This window comes from Lagenorhynchus albirostris, chromosome 10 (genome assembly GCF_949774975.1).
Source record: "Lagenorhynchus albirostris chromosome 10, mLagAlb1.1, whole genome shotgun sequence".
NCBI lineage: Eukaryota > Metazoa > Chordata > Mammalia > Artiodactyla > Delphinidae > Lagenorhynchus > Lagenorhynchus albirostris.
The window spans coordinates 6,369,340-6,386,615 of record NC_083104.1 but is presented as its reverse complement, the minus strand read 5'-3'; the positions used below and the strand labels follow the sequence as shown (position 1 = coordinate 6,386,615).

Genomic DNA, 17,276 nt, shown 5'->3' with positions numbered 1-17,276 from the left:
ATGAAAATTAAACCAGGGAGTGGGTGCGAGCACTCCCCAGGCACTGGGCACAGAGGTGGTGTTGGAGGAATTTTTGACCCCTTCTTTACTTTCTTGTTTGTCTCCTCCAGGGCTTGGCAGGAGCCAGGCTGGAACCCAGGCATCCCCTTCCCCAGGACACACGTCCCTCAGTCCCAGCTCTGCCAGCTGCTCCGTTCCTGGGGCAGATGTTTGCCCAGCAAGTGGGGTTAAGTGTGAGGAGAGAGGGAGGGGCCAGAACTGAGCGCCTGGGTCTTGGTGTCCCTGGAGGAGGAAAGGAAAGATGGGGCTGGGGGACAGGTATCGGCTGGGGAGGGGGAAGGTTGCCTGGCCGCTGGGGTCCTTGAGCGTCTGGCTGGTTGCTCAGGTTTGGAGTCAGCCACTTCCCTCCCTCAACTTCTTTTTCTCTCTGTCCGCCAGACTCAGACTCCACCCCTGCTCTGCCTGTCATGGCTGCTGGGGGAGAAAGCAGCAAGGGCTCCCCCTTCAAACACACACACACACACACACACACACACACACACCACGCGCATACGTCTCAAATGAGCTTATTCAACCCTAGGACACAGGAAGCGTCACTGGCCCCAGAACCAGGCACTTGCCACTGGACAGCCCCATCTTGGCTCCTCTAATCCGTGCAGGACACACTGGGCACCAGCACACCACCAATCCCACCCGCCTGCGAGCCCCTCCCCCATCTGCCCTCAGCGTGGAAGGTGAGGGTGCTCATCGAACCCACCGTTGGTCCTGTCTCCTCAGCCAGGCAGGGCTCCCTGAAGGCAGCTCTTGGGTTAGCCAGCGCGATGCACCCAGAGCACACAGTCGGTGCTTTCGGTAAGCTCACGCAGCGGTGCTCAGTGAGCGTGGGCTGAGTGTACACACGTGTGCATGAATGAATGAATAGATGCACGAATGAACACACGCATGGATGAATGAAGGAACACAGCTCCGTGCCTGCTGGATTGTAACCTTCCTGAAAGCAGGGCTGTGTGTTGGCTCAGGCACTAAGCTGAGAGTCAGGGGACTGGGTTCTGCCCCTGGGTGTGCCTGTCGCTGTCTGTATGACCTTGGGGAAGCGCCTCCCCTCCCTGATCCCAGTTTCTCATCTGTCAAATAAGGATGCAGAATAGATGCTTGGGTTCTGCAGTTCAGAGCATCCTTGAACGTGATTTATAACTCCTGAGACCTGCCCTCTGTGTGCAGCTGGATTAGGAAGCAGCTGCTGTGGGGAAGGGGAGGGAGAGAGTCACCCCACCCCAGTGCTGTGGTGTGTGGGCCCACCTGGTCCATCCTTTGCTAGGGACAGGCCCTCTGCCTGAGTCAGGAAGGACGTCGTGGCATTGTTTGCCCCGTGGACCAGGAGGTGAGCGTTGAGAGAGGTGTTCAGAGGAGAATCATGCTGGAAGGAGATTATTGTAAAGATTTTCTAAGCAGGAGGGGGGGACTTGAAAGGAGAAGGTCTGGGAGAAATGTGCCTACACGTGAGCGTGTACACACAAACCACACGCCGCACCACACACACAGACACACACCACACACACATACCATATCATGCACACGCACACATGCTGACTTTTCCTGCAGAGCTGTTTGGGTTTCTTCTCCCCCTGAGATGTTTCCATTGTCTTCCTGATTGTCTCATCTCGAATGTGATCATTCTGACTCGGCCAAGGAGCACAGGGGCTCAGCTCCCACACTGGGCAGCAGCCATCAGGGCCCCCAGCAGTGGGCTGAGGCTGGCAGCACAGGTCCTGTGGATGCGGGGCGGCTGAGAGCAGGTGAGGGACCACGGGGTGCGGGCACGAGGGCCCCTGGTGGTCAGCTCTGCTCGGACCCAGGGCTTGGTGAGCTTGGCCCATCTGAAGGGAGGGACCCAAGTCCTTACTGGGGGACAGAGGGGCTCCCCTGACTGTGGCCTGGCTGGCCTCTCTGCCCAGCCTCTTGCCCCAACTGCGCTGGGTCTCATCGCTCCTCATTTAGAGGGAGAGGACTTTGTCACAGCCTTGGTGTGTCTGTTTTGCTGGACCTGGGGACTCTCACCAACACCACCCTTGCCCAGATTTCTCTTTACATTTTGTTAAAGTCATCTTTTCACTATGATTTTGTCAGTGCCTTTCATCTTCCATTTTCAAAAGATCCAGAAGTGACAGGGAGCCAGGAACAGGAGTAAAGACATTCAGCTAGAAGCACGGGTTGGAGATCATTCAATAATTATTCATTAACTCACTAAATAAAACCTTCTTGAGCACCTACTATGAGCCAACCACCACGCTAGAGGCATGTTCTTGCTGCGTGGAGTATATACCTTAATATATCCATCTGTAAGTAGACAAAACAATGACAATGATCTGCGCTAGAAAGGGGGGGGTCAATGGCCTGAGACAGTAAGTCTTAAGGCTGGTGACGGTGGTCAGGAAATACTGCTCTGAAGGAGACGCCAGCAGGAGAAAGAGCTGGCCAGGCAGAGCGGAGAGAACCGCATGATCGATCGGGAAAGGAGAGAGCAAAATGCCCAAGTGTGTGTGAATTACAGAGAGGAGGCTGGTGGTGCGCGAGGTGCGGAGGCATGACGTGGGAGGGACAGGTGGGCAGGCCCTGGTGAGGGGACAGGTGTGGCGGCCAGGAGCCAGGGGTGCTGGGGAGAAAATGGAATCAGGGACCAGTCGATTTCTGCCTTGGGTAAGTGGAGGCCACTGCCGTGTTTTGTTGAGGGTCTACTGTGCCCCAGACCCAGATGCCTCATCAAGTTGGTGGCGGTCGGGGGGTGGTCCACGGCTGCCCCCGCAGCCGAGAGGCTGTGTCCACAGGCCCGATGGGGCCCCAGGCAGCTGTTGAGGGCAGCAGCTGCAAAAATATCCCCTCCTTGCTGCCTCCACCTGACCGTCAGCCGCTCCAGGCATGCAGGCCCTGGGCAGAGACGCTCATCTGAGGCCCACCTGCTGGGGTTGAAACAAGAGCTTTCAAGAGGTCTGGTGCTCAGACAACAAATTCCCTCACGTTCCAGGAGTTCCGCCATTTGGTCCCCTGGACTCCCAGTCCAGTTGAATCAAACAGGGTGAAGGCAGCCGGAAACCTAGTCCCCACTTACTGAGACCACCCCCTAGAACTCACCTTCCACATTCAGATCAATGCCTCCTTAAAATGGGGCTCCCGACCCCACCAGAAACTTCTAAGAAATCCAGCTTCCCAGGGCCCATCCCTGACTTGCCAGTTCAGAATTTTCTAGGGAGTCCTGTATTTTTAGCAAGTTTCTTTGTGACTGGGAACCACTGTTCTGGAGTAGAGACCGGGCAAGTCTCAGGACAGAGGGGAAAGCTGGGGGCCCTGGAGGCAGAAAGGCCAGGGATACGTCCTAGCAGACCTATTGTGGGATCCTGGGCACGTTGCTGAACCTGTCTGAGCCTTGCTTTCCTCATCTATAATGGGAAAATTGAATATAACTCTGGTCCCTCCACCCACTGCAGATTCTTTATGAGGTATGTCAAGTTCCCGGCACACAGTGGTGCTTAATCAAGGGGAGGAATTTTCACCGTTGTCTTTGACGTAGGTCCTTCTTGTGGATGTTTACAGAGAAACCACTAGCTTGTAATGGCTGCCCGAATGCTTCCCAGGGCCCACCGAGCCAGCCCCTTGTTCCTGCTCAGATGGGCGTGCTGAAATCTCTCAGGCAGGTCTCCTTGGCACTGAGGGTACCAGGCACATGATTTCCCCAACAGAGGCAAAGCGGGAAGGATCTTCCCAATGTCCCTAGCTCCCCTGTGGGTAGGGGCCAGCCCACTCACCCAGTCCCAATGGGCAGGGGAGGAGGGGCCTGAAAAAGGCTTAGAGAGAGGAGATGAGCCCCAAAGTGGGTCAATGCTGCCCTGGACAATAACCCGTTTCCACGCCCTCCTGCCCGCAGGCCCGCCGGCCACGGGCTGTCATCTTGCATTTGCTCCTCTTCTGCCAGAGACTTTGACCCCGTTTTCTACCTCTTGCCAGTGGAGGGGGATGCGTGTTTGAACAACTCGAGCATAGCCCATGGGGATTGCAGGGATGGCCTTATGGTTTATGCTGGGTATTCCAGAAGGGCTTGTCACCCACGTGTCCCAACTCTATCTGGAGTGGGGGTTCCGGGGGGGCAGTAAGGTGGTCAAAATAATATAGGATTTAGGGCAGCCAGATGTGGGCTCCAAACCCAATTCCCCCACTTCCAGGCCCTCTGTGCTCCTGTGCAATTGGCTTTGTTTCTTCCGAGCCTCTGTTTCCTCATCCATAAAATGGGCTGTTGCAAAGGTTAAATGAGATGGTATCTATACACATCCTTCCTTGGGGACTTGCTGAGAAGCCTGATCTACAAACAGCAGCTGTGATTCTTACTCTAGTATAACAGAGGCTGGGGACCAGGCTTGGGAGCTGGCCAGACCTAGGCTGGAATCATGGCTCTGGCCCTTGGAGCAGTGTGCGACTGGAGACAAGTGACTTAAACTTCTCTCCCCCGCCATTTCTTTATCCGTAAAACGGAGACCTTCCCCTCCCAGATCTGTGAGGATCACATGCAGGGATGCTGTAACAGAGCCTCGTGCAGAGTAAACGCTCAGCCAGCAATAGCTATTAGTAACGATAATGAGCAACTGCTTGTGAATCTGTTCGCTGCACGTTTATGGAGCACTTACCTGCGTGCACAGCGCTGGGATCTAGGGGGGAAGAAGACATCTGGCTCTGGGTCCGGAGACAGAGCTTGCTGACAAGTGGATGAACAATCCCAGTGCAAGTTATTACCTTGCTCCATCCTCTGTGATCCCGAGCGGGGAGAACTGTAGCAGCCCAATGTCTTTTCTCTCCAGAGAGGTCCAAGGGAGAATGATGGACCCCAAGTCAGTCATCCAGCCAGGGTGGGGGGGGCCAGGTAACCCAGGACACCACGCTGCCTCCCACACCACCCCTGCTCCCCTTGAGAACCTGTGGCCCCTCCTCGGGTGGGCAGAGGGGAGCTGGCCTCGAGTGGTTCATTCAGAAGCAATCAGTAGGCACTTGTGGCTTGGAGAGATGCCCAGCTGTCAGTGACCCAGCAACTGTCCTGCCACAGCTGCTGGGAGTCAAGCTGTGGACGCCACTGGTTCTGGGTGGCTATTGATCGGCAGCTCTGTGCCCACACCTCCAGGATGTGAGATGAGGTTCTGTTGAGACCCAGGCCCGGGTTAATGGCCAGAGACAGAGGAAAGCGCTGGGCGAGGTCTGCAAAAGCAGTCCCAGGGGAGGCCTGCAGGGGTTAAAAAAAGATACCCTCCTCCAGGCTTTGAGCCCCATTCTCCCCAGCACCCCAGTGCTGGGAACTTGCTCTGCCCAAAAGCCCTCCCCAGGAAGTGACCTGAGCCAGCGGATAGCCACGTGCTGCTGAGGTAGAAATACCCCAAATATCCTCCTGGTGGGTCAGGCAACTTGGAACTTGGGGTATCATTGGAGAATAATTAGAGACAGATTTCAGGGCCGAATTTATATCCAACTTACACCACTTACTACCTGGACCCCAGTTTTCTCATCTGTAAAATGGAAACAACAACAATAATAGTACTGAGCTTGCAGGATGGTTGGGAAGTTTAAAAGAGTTCACAGATGTAAAGCAATGAGAACAGGACTTGCACATAGCAAAGCTTAGTGAGTGTTATCTGGTGTATTGTCAGAGTGAGCAGTCCTGCTAGGGAAGGGAGCACAGACAGGGAATTATCAAGGACCTACCTAAAGGAAGCCAATGTAAATGGCCGATGCATTTTGGTGCCTGGAATGATTCTGACTCACACGCTTTCCACCCCTCACTGCCCCCCAACCCCAGCCCCGATCTCAGCCATGGCTGTCTGTGCAGTCTCCTTTTCACTTTGCTCAAGGACATGCCAGAGTCTTTGCCTAAATGAGGGGGTGTCCATGGAGCTCACGGGAACCTCATGCACACGCAGCTCAGAGATTCTGGGGAATCAGCACCCCATTCCAGGCAACCCTTGACACATGGGGGACCAGAGTCAATGGGCAATTCTGGGAAGACACAGTCCTTTTATTTTTTTTCTGGCCACAACTTGCGGGATCTCAGTTCCCCAACCAGGGATTGAACCTGGGCCACAGCAGTGAAAGTCCAGAATCCTAACTACTAGACCTAGACCTAGACCTAACTACTACTAATCCTAACTACTAGACCACTAGGGAGCTCCAGCGGGAGGACACAGTTCTGACGGACAACTGCTTGGAAGATGCTGGAAGATTTGACTCCTATTTCCTGCTGAAGGCCCCCTTCTCCCTCATTCCTGTCCCTTTGGTGGCACTGGTCAGACTTTTGCCCTCGGCTCCCTAAGTTGGAAGTCAGCGTTCCTAGAGGTCTCAACCTCGCCCTCCCCCAGGTGCACCCACTGCTCAAAAGCAGAACCTCAGGGAAGGCAGCTAAGGTCACACGAGCTCCCCTCCCAGCCTCTCAGAGACAAAAATAAAGTGTGTAACTGTCAGAAGCATTATGGAACTGTCAAAGGTATATGAAATCACTCCCGTGAATTATTAATAAGTCACGGGCCTAACTAATCGGTGACAGTATAAAAAATGACAAAAATGTTTATCAAGAGGTAAAGAGTTTAAAAAAGTAAAGAAAGTATATGAGCTGTGGGAATAGTAATCCATGAGTTTCCAGAATCAGGAGCAAAGAGTTAGGAGAAACCATGAACCCCAGTGCAGCGTGTTTCAGGACCATGGAAAGCGACGTTGTTGGGGGAAAGTGGATCTCCTGTCCCCATGGCTCCTCTGATCCTAGAGCAGCACCACAGCTGTCTGGACCTCCACTCTAGTGGCCTCCCGCTCCAAACGCATTGCCTTCGCCTAAACCGCGATCAGAGCTGGTGACCATGCTGGCTGTGGCCTCATCTCCCTAGACTGTTAAAATCATTGAGCCCGGCACCCGCATAATGCAGGAGACTCTGGGGGTGCACCCTGTTGAGAATTGCCTGTCTCCAAGCAATTCAAGGTAACTAATCAACACCATGATGTTGGCAGCTGTGACTGCTAATGCAGCTAGAAGCTGTCAAACTGAAGGTAATAACTGTCTCCTTTATTAAAAAAAAAACAGTTAATTAACATAATCAGGGCATACATGGCCAATATTCCTAACCCAACATGGGAGATGAATATGAATTATGGTGCCTTCAGGGTCTCTGGTAGAGTTATCAAAACCAGCCGGGGGGTGGGGTCACCAGTTCAGAAGGTAGAGGAGAAGAGGGCAAGTGTGTGGTTAGGAGAGGTGCTATGTGACTGTCCCCAGGAGATGTTGTTTTATGTAAAACGCACCCCTGTCTTCAAGGCAGTGATGTTCATCTTAGCATGTTTCCAATTCATCCTTTCATGTGTATTTACTGAACACCTGGGAAGGCAGCCAGGGTTCATTCTTGGCAAAAACAATTTTGAAGTTCACAGAGTGTGCTCTCCATCCCCCAAGCCCCTCATCTCCCCTCCCACTCCCAAAGAGCTCTGTTCTCTGTGTTGTCAGGGTAAGGTGAGAGCTCATTGCAAGTTATACATGTCTGGTAAGGCTCTCCAAGGGGCTCTGGGAATTGAGAGAACTCAGCTCTCATGTCTCTCTAAGTCATTTCCCCAATCAACTGCTGCCTGAGTTGTGTGCCCTTCAGGTGAGAGTGGGGACAGGCATGAAATGATCCTAGTTACACCAACGCTTATACACCATTTCCCAAGTGCTTGGCATTGACCAATACTATGTACACATTTATTTAGGTAGGTACTGTCCTATCAGTGAGGTAGGTACCGTTATCACCCCATTTTATGGAGGAAGAAACTGAGGCTCAAAATGATTAAATAACCTGCCCAAAGTTACCCTGCTAGTGCGTTCCAGAGTCAGAATTTGAACACAGACAGCCTAAATCCAGGGTTCAGATACTTAAATACCTGAAGTTCTGAAGTCAAACATCTGTAATAAAGGGCCGGGCAGGGAGCAGAAGGGAAGTAACGTATCCTGAGCACTCAGTATGTGGAAGGCACTGAGCTAGGTATGGAGACCACCAAGGGAGCCAAGACCTGGTCTCTATAGCCAAGGTGCTTGCAGGCTGCAGCCAGGGGTGACCGACGCATATAGCACTGAGCTCTTGAGCAGTCGCTTCATGTACTGCGGGTTTGAATCCTGGCTCCTCCACTTACCAGGCAGATGCCCTTGGGTAAAGGTCTGAGTTTGGGTTCCTCTTGAAGCTGAGCCTGAAATGAAGATTCAAGTTTAAATAGTTCATTTGGGAGGTGAACCCAGGAAACCTTGATAGTGGAGTAAGAGAGTGTATTAATTAACTATCACCATAACAAATTACCCCAAAACTTAGATGCATGAAACAACAAGTTTCTATTATCTAATAGTTTCTGAGAGTCAGGAATCTGGAAGTTGCTCAGCTGAGTGGTTCAGGCTCAGAGTCTCTCATGAGGTTTCAATCAAGCTGTCAGCCAGGGCTGACGATTTGAAGGATTGACTGAGGCTGACGGATTCACTCCAAAGCTGCCTCTCATGGTTGTTGACAGCCCAGATTCCTTGTTGGCTGCTGGCTGGGGGCCTCAGTGTCTCACAGTGTGGGCCTCTCCATACTGCTTCCCATGACATGCAAGCAGGCTCTCCCCAGAGTGAGTGATGGGGGAGAGAGAGAGAGAGACAGAGACAGAGATCTCCAGACAGGAGCCACAGTGTCCTTCGTAACCTAATATCAGAAGTGACATTCCATCACTTTTGTCATATTTTATTGGTCACACAGACCAACCCTGATACAGTGTGGGAGGGGCTACAAGGGTGTGAATACCAGGAGGTGAGGATCATATGGGGTCATCTTAGAGGTTGGCTGTGACAGAAAGTGAAACAGGGGAAGCAAAGGAAGCCAGTAGAGGGTATGTTATCAAGCCAGATCCCACTGTGGGCAGCTAGAGCTTAACCCCACAGGGGACTCTGGAAGACAGTGTAGAACATGCCTCAGTGTCATCCCAACCTTGAGGTGAAGACGCAAGGGTATTTCTCCATCCAACCCTTGCCCGTCATTGGTTGAGAGATGTTTCCATGGGCATCACCTCCAGTGTTTTCAGCTTACCCTGTGCACAGGGCAAGCATAATGGGTGATGCCCTAATGGAATCTACTGCAGTGGGGACTCTCTCTTGCCCTAAGATTCCTGATCTGTAAGTGAGGATGATAACAACAATTACATGACAGAGTAACTGAGCAGTGGTTGTGCCTGGCAAATAGTAAGTGTTCAATAAAGCCTGTGATGTGGCTACAGTGGTCATTCTGAGGGATGGCCGTGAGGATGAAATGAGATGGTGTCAACACTGCCCTTGTTAAATCCACATTTCCTGACTCCGATTCCTGTGCTCTTTCCAGCTCACCACATCACAAACTCCAGAAAATAGCATTTCAGATCTCTGTGCTCTGACACTTAGAGGAGCCCAGAGACAGACTGAGAGTAGAAATGGGTTATTTCAAACGTTGTTGCTGACCTAAGCATCCAAGGGCCGTGCGGGGCCCAGGGAGCCCAACGTCATATCAGCACCTCGGACAGCTCCCAAAGGCTTGGCCGGCCTCACCTGGTTTCATCCCCCTCCTTGTTAGCAGCACCGCCACGGTAGTTAGATGTCTTGAGACCCTCCTGTAGGTCAGTAAAGTGGTTTGTCTGAAGCGCTGTAGCTAGAAGGGCAGAGCCGGACTCAAAGCCCAGGTATAACTGCCTTAGATAAGGTGCTTATCTCTGTGCCGCAGTCTCTTCTGTAACAAGGGACCAAGGTTGGTTTCATGGGCATGTAATGTGGTTTAATTTTCTTCTGTCACTGTCTTGAAATTCATAATAATTGTTTAACAGGGGGATGGGCATTTTCATTTTGCACTCAGCCCTGAAACTCATTTAGCTCCTTATTCCTGCATGGGAATGATAATCATAGCACCTCCCTCTACTGGACACATTCTGTTTTCCACTCTGGGCCTACTCTCCAGCCTTCTCCCCCTGCCCTATGGCCCAGAAGGTTGGCTTATAAGGACTAACCCTCAGGCTCCCTTGTCCTCTGATGAACAGTTGGGTTAAGCCAATGGGACACCTTGGCAGGAGATGGGAGGGCAGGAGGAGAATGGGTGCTCAGCTTCAAGGGCATGCTACCCATCCCTCAGTGGGGTGTTTTCCCTGGCTCCCTCCCTGTTGGGTCACTGCAGTTTGCCTACGTTCCTCTATTGAAGCCACATCCCCTGGCCGGCATCCTGCTCCAGAAGCTATGGCCACTCTCTCTGTGTTCCAGTAACACCTCCTTCCCTTGGTCCACTTTGGCCCCTAGTTGCCGACTTCAGCTGCATCATCATCCTTTGTTGGTTTTCTTGAACCTTTCGTTAAACTCTCCTGAGTTCCTCCCTGTGTATGTACCTTCTCTTTCCTGTCAGGACCCCACCTGATACACTCTCCCATGGAGTTACTGGGGAAGCTAAGGAAAACCCCACATGTAACACATTCAACATGGTCCAGGTACACAGTACACACTGAGCGAAAATTCACTATTATTATTGGTTATCTAGCTCCAAAGGCCTAAAGCTCGTAGCTATTATCCTACCCAGCCACAACCCTCCCAACACATGCACACACACACACATGCACAGGCACAAGCCACTCTACTGAAAACAGTTCATTTGGTGGAGTGTAGACAACCAGAGAGAGCTGTGTCTAGAGGTTTCCGGCTTTGGGAGTGACGTTTGGACTGTAAATTGCTCCCAAGGACCTCTTGTTTCCAGCTCACGGGCTCTAGGCTGCTCTACGATTCTCATCTTGGAAGGCAGCTATGCTCACCAGTATACCACCAATGCACATTAATTCTCATTTTGGGAATCTCTCTCTCTCTCTCTCTCTCTCTCTCTCTCTCTCTCTCTCTCTCTCTGTCTCTCTCCCTTTCTCTTCCCTCCTCCCTCTAAGAAGATCCAGCCAGCTAGCTGGCCTGTGGAGGCCTCACTTCCAACCAAGACTTGGGTGTCTGCAGCCTTGGTCCTCCTCTGGGACACATGGGCTCTACGTCAAAAGACAGAAGCCAGGGCTTGGTTTGTCTCTCTATTTGGGTGAGCAAACCACCTCACAGCTCTACTGCCCCTTCCCAGGTGTAATCAGGAGACCACAGAAGACCAGGGAGTGTAAAAAGACCAGTGTAGCAGAGATGGAGCCAGCGCCATCAGCAAGGATGCCAACTGATCACTGCCACTGCACAGCAGTGCAGGGACCCTCAAAGAGCAGGTTCTGCTCCCTTCACTGGGGCCCAACTCCTCTTGATTCCCAACTGCATAGACCCCCCAAGCCATGGAGCCATCACAGACTTGGGATGGCCTTGTTGGGTTAGGGTTCAGTTAGGGTTGGGGTTAGGGCCATATCTGTCTTGTTCTCCACTGCATCCTTGGATCCTGACAGATGGAGCAGGGACTTCTTAAATGTGTGTTGAGTGAATAAATGGGTGAACAGATGAATGAACACTTGAGTCCATAAGCTAGTACAAGAGCCAGCTGAGCTCTTCCTGTATTTTAGACCCACTTTATTTCACACAAAGTCTCCCCTCCACGTTTGGCCTGAGGATGTTGTGGAAGAATCTCCCACACATACAAGGCATCTTCCTCCCAGTCACCTTCTGACTCAGCTGAATACACACTCCCCTGACCTGTGACAATACTAGTTGGAGGGAAGATTTCTTCTTCTACCACTCTGATTAATTCTTCCTCTCCCATGCAGCCCAGGTCCTGACCAGGAGCCCCTTTGCAGGGGCAGGTGGAATTTCAAAGGAAAACGCCAAGGACACTGTTTTTTGTGTGTGTGTGTGTGTGTCTGCGCTGGATCTTAGCTGCAGCATGCAGGATCTTTTTTTTTTTTTTTTTAGTTGTGGCATGTGGAACCTTTAGTTGTAGCATGCAGGCTCTTAGTTGTGGCATGAGAGATCTAATTCCCTGACCAGGGATCAAACCCAGACCCCTGCATTAGGTGCACGGAGTCTTAACCACTGGACCACCAGGGAAGTCCCCAAGGACACTCTGAGGAAAACCACAGAGACAACTGTTGGGATGGAAAGGCTTGGCTGGGCTGGTAAAGGAGGGATGTGGAGGTGCCCCATGAAGACCTCCCCAAGAATCCACCTGTCTCAGGATGGACTCCCCTAAAAGAGACCTTGAGACAAGGATCTGAATGGAAGCAGCTTATTAGGTGGTGGCCCCAGGGAGCCCTAGTCAAGGAAGCTGAGGAGGGAAGGGAGTAAAGAAACAGCTCACTGCTGAGTAGGTTCCCACTGTGGGTAACTGGGGCTTAGTGTTCACCTCGAGCCATCCCTGGAGGGGCAAGAAGCTGGGGTCCATCCTCCCACTCTTGTCCATCTTTGGCCAGGGCTGCTTCCAGGAGCACACCCAGCCTGCCCTGCAGAGCCAAGAGAAAGCAGTCGGGTGGAGAGTGACAGGGCCCACAGTGGGAATTACCTGCACCCCCTCCACCTGAAATGCACCCTCAGTTACCCCCACGAGAGGGCGGAGCTTCCTGTAATGTGGGTCCTGGTCATGACTGTGTCCATGGGTTTGCATGGCCACCATCTGGGCCAGGATCTGTCCCTTACACATCCTCTCTCGGAGTCCTCACACAACCCTGTGAGGTTGTGCTGTTGTGTGAACAGTCATCTGCACTTGACAGACGAGGAAACGTAGGCATAGAGGTTACATGACTTTTGTAAGGTTGGACAGCTAGAAAGTGAACGAAATCAATGAGAATTCCTGCCCTGATGTCCCGTATATCCTCAGAGATGTAGAGAGACAAGCAAATGTGTAGGGCTTTAAAAGACAAGAAGTGCTGTGGAGAAAACTTGATATATATATATATATATATATATATATATATATATATATATATGTAAAATAAGGGGGATTGGGCGTGCTGGGGGAGGGGTACGAAATGAAATAAAGTGATCAGAGAAAGATTACAGAGACGGCAGCATTTAAGGACTTACAGGAGGTGAGGGCAGGAAGGATTTGTGTGAGGGAACAACGTTCCAGGCAGAGGTAATGGTAAATATAAACTGCTGAGGCGAGAGCCTGCCAGTGTGTGAACAGAACAGCCGGGAGGCCAGTGTGGCTGAGACGGGGGGTGGGCTTCCCAGAGGAGGGGGCCCCTTCGAGATCGTGCCTCGAAGGCCATTGCAGGGACTTTGATTTCTGCTCTGAGGGAGGTGGCTTCCAAGCAGCGCAGGGGTCTGGTCACGTAACAGAATCCCTCTGGCTACCAGGTTGAGAAGAGAATAGTAATGAGTGAATGAATGAACGAGTGAGTGAGCATCCTTGTACCTCTTCACAGATTCACCACTTACTTGATGGAGGGACAGGAGGCAGCAGAGGAATAGGTGCTGGTGGAAACCACACCGCACACAGAGTCTGGAATGCAGGCCCAGCAGACAGGCAGCTGGGCCCGGCAGGAGGCCGATGGGCTTTGCTGTGGTCCGGCTGCCCCACCATCCCTGTGTTCCCACCGCCAGCAGAGCCTCAGGGGACTGGTGTGATCATAGACATTAAAGGGAGCCCCGCGCAGGGAGTCTGATCAGAAGCCTTGTGACAGCTGTTTTCCCTCAGAACACCGCTTCTGAGAGGCCCCAGGCCATCCGGGCGGCCCTTCTCATCCTCCTCAAGCCCCCTGGGCCGCCTACTGGCCCCCTAAGCAGCAGGCTGAGGCCGTGACACTTCTACCCAACAGGAGAAACAGTCCACAGTTGCTGAAATACTAACACTGTGATGAAGCGAGGTCTGCTCTGAAGGGAGGAGGCCCATAGCTGCAGGTGAGGCTGGTCAGAGTGTGGTCGCAGATGCCTGACCCCCACAGGGCAGCCATCCTTTGAACCATCACTGTATCCTCTCTCTCTCATGCTCTCTCTCTCTGTCTCTCTGTCTCTCTCTCTCTGTCTCTCTGTCTCTCTCTCTCTCTTTTTCTCTCGACCTTTGGACCGTAAATTGGGAAAGTTGACAGAGAGGAGGGAAGAGATGGAGCTGAAAGGGGAGGAACAAGAAGGAAGGCAGAGAGGATGAACAGGAAAGAGGACAAGGAATGAAGACCCTGTGTGAACATCAACCCTGGGCTTTCTAGTCACTATTTCACTTAATCCGCACAACAGCCCCATGAAGCAGAGCCTTTCGCAGAGGTGCAAATGTGGCTCAGAGAGGTTAAATCACCTGCCCAAGGACACAGGTGGGGAAGTGGCAGAGCTGGGGTTCTGTATCCTGATGCTGACGCTACCTGCGTACGACAATCTGATGAGTGGCACATTCTGTGCCTGGTCCTTGTATAGGGTCGGGACTGGGCAGCCTGAGATCCCTGGAGCCCGGGCTCCAGGCCCAGGTGAGTCATGGAGCCAGGGACAGGGAAGGGTCCAGCCACCAGGCCTCATTCAGCTCCACGCACCCTTGTTTTTCCACTTGGCCACCACCCATGGACAAGGCCATGCTGGGGACTCTGAGAGGAATCAGACTTCAGCCCTGCCCTCATGGGGCTACCAATCCAGGGGGCACACATGACCAAAACCCAGGGTAGAAACTTTCAACTCCTCCCAAAGGACCTTCTTCCATCAATGGGGATTTGACTAATTCTATCCATTCCCTACCATGGCCTGAGCTCCTCCCTATGACAGGCTCCACGCCTGTCCCTGGGGCTACAGTGGTGAATGAGACAAGGTCCCTGCCCTCAAGGAGCTCTCAGCTCCAGGGGAGGAAGATGGGTACACAAATACATCCAGAGCAGGATTATAAATGCCTCTGAGGCAATCTTTTTAAAAAAATTGTATTAGAGTATAGTTGATTTACAAAGTTGTGTTAGTTTCAGGTGTACAGCGAAGTGATTCAGTTATACATATACATATATTCATTCTTTTTCAGATTCTTTACCCATATAGATTATTACGGAATACTGAGTAGAGTTCCCTGTGCTATACAGTAGGTCCTTGTTGGTTATCTATTTTATATATAGTAGTGTGTGTATGTTAATTCCAAGCTCCTAATTTATCCCTCCCCTCAACCTTTCCCCTTTGGTAACCATAAGTTTGTTTTCGAAATCTGTGAGTCTGCTTCTGTTTTATAAATAAGTTCATTTGTATCATTTTTTAATTAGATTCCACATATGAGTAATATCATGATACTTGTCTTTCTCTGTCTGACTTACTTCACTTAGTATGATAATCTCTAGGCCCATCCATGTTGCTGCAAATGGCATTATTTTGTTCTTTTTCATGGCTGAGTAATATCCCGTTGTACATATGTACCACAACTTCTTTACCCATTCCTCTGTCGATGGACGTTTAGGTTGCTTCCATGTCTTGGCTATTGTAAATAGTGCTACAATGAACATTGGAGTCATGTATGTTTTTGGATTTTGTTTTCTCCAGATGTATACCCAGGAGTGTGATCACTGGATCATATGGTAGCTCTGTTTTTAGTTTTTTAAGGAACCTCCATGCTGTTCTCCATAATGGTTATACCAATTTACATTCTTACCAACTGTGTAGGAAGTTTTCCTTTTCTCCACACCCTCACTAGCATTTATTGTTTGTAGACTTTTTGAGGATGGCCATTCTGACCCGTGTGAGGTGATACCTCCTTGTAGTTTTAATTTGCATTTCTCTGATAATTAGTGATTTTGAGTATCTTTTCATGTGCTTTTTGGCCATCTGTGTGTCTTCTTTGGAGACATGCCTATTTAGATCTTCTGCCTATTTTTTGATTTGCTTGTTTGGTTTTTTGACATAGAGCTGTGTGAGCTATTTGTATATTTTGGAGATTAATCCCGTGTCAGTCGCTTTGTTTGCAAATATTTTCTTCCATTCTGTGGGTTGTCTTTTCATCTTGTTCATGGTTTTCTTTGCTGTGAAAATGCTTTTAAGTTTAATTAGGTTCCATTTGTTTATTTTTGTTTTTATTTTCATTACTCTAGGAGGTGGGTCAAAAAAGATACTGCTACAATTTATGTCAAAGAGTGTTCTGCCTATGTTCTCCTCTAAGAGTTTTATAGTGTCCAGCCTTACATTTAGGTCTTTGGTCCATTTTGAGTTTATTTTTGTGTATGGTGTTAGATAATGTTCTAATTTCATTCTTTTACATGAAGCTGTCCAGTTTTCCCAGCACCACTTATTGAAGAGACTGTCTTTTCTCCACTGTATATTCTTGCCTCCTTTTTCATAGATTAGTTGACCATAGGTGCATGGGTTTATGTCTGGGCTTTCTATCCTGTTCCATTGATCTATATTTGTGTTTTTGCAATGGTACCATAGTGTTTTGATTACTGTAGCTTTGTAGCATGGTCTGAAGTCAGGGAGCCTGATTCCTCCAGCTCTGTTTTTCTTTCTCAGGATTGCTTTTGCTATTCGGGGTCTTTTGTGTTTCCATACAAATTTTTATATTTTTAATTCTAGTTCTGTGAAAAATTCCATTGGTAACTTGATAGGGATTGCATTAAATCTGTAGATTGCCTTGGGTAGTATAGTCACCTTGACAATATTGATTCTTCATCCAAGAACATGGTATGTCTTTCCATCTGTTTGTTTCACCTTTGATTTCTTTCATCAGTGTTTTATAGATTCAGAGTATAGGTCTTTTGCCTCCGTAGGTAGGTTTATTCCTAGGTGTTTTATTCTTTTTGATGCAATGGTAAATGGGATTGTTTCCTTAATTTCACCTGTGAGGCAATCTTTTCAGAGTTGAGTGGAAACCCAGAAAGGGTTGATTGGAGAAGGTAGAGAGGGCTTTGAAGCATGATTAGGAGATGTGTCAAACCAAGAAGAGAGACCTGGGCATTCCAAGTGGAGGGAACAGCTCAAGCAAAGGCCGAGGGGTACGAAAGGTCATGGAGTGGCCAGGGAATTGCCAAAAGGTCAAAGCAGAAGGAGCAGCCAAAGCGTGTCTGCATCTCTTCCTTTCTCTTCTCCCCACATAGTCTCTAAAAATCCCCTTTACTGCTGGAGCAATTCTGCTCTGCCCTCAATTTGCATTCCTGTTGGAGACCTCACCCCCGATCCCCCCAAAAGTATACAAGTATTCATCCAAATAAAACACCTCTCTTCCTAGGGAGAAAATGAACTTCTGAGAGCATATGATTTTCAGCACATTGTTACCCAAGAGATGAGAGAGTATTTTTTCATGCAGTGGGAGGACAGGAGTGGAAGAGGCCACCCACTATTCTAGCTGGGGAGGCTGAATGATTTGGCCTGGATGGGACTGGATTAGGAATCAGGGAAAAGTGATGGATGGAAA

The 17,276-nt window shown here is 50.3% G+C and overlaps 1 protein-coding gene across 1 annotated transcript in view; it reads left to right on the top strand.

The window, feature by feature from the left end:
• Positions 1-13,744, top strand: part of SLC6A11 (solute carrier family 6 member 11) — a 147,270-nt gene extending 133,526 nt beyond the window's left edge. Inside the window, exon 13 of the mRNA XM_060161182.1 lies at positions 13,345-13,744. Coding sequence (XP_060017165.1) covers positions 13,345-13,584 — 240 coding nt within the window. The 3' untranslated portion in view covers positions 13,585-13,744. The remainder of the gene's footprint in view (positions 1-13,344) is intronic.
• Positions 13,745-17,276: the final 3,532 nt, after the last annotated feature.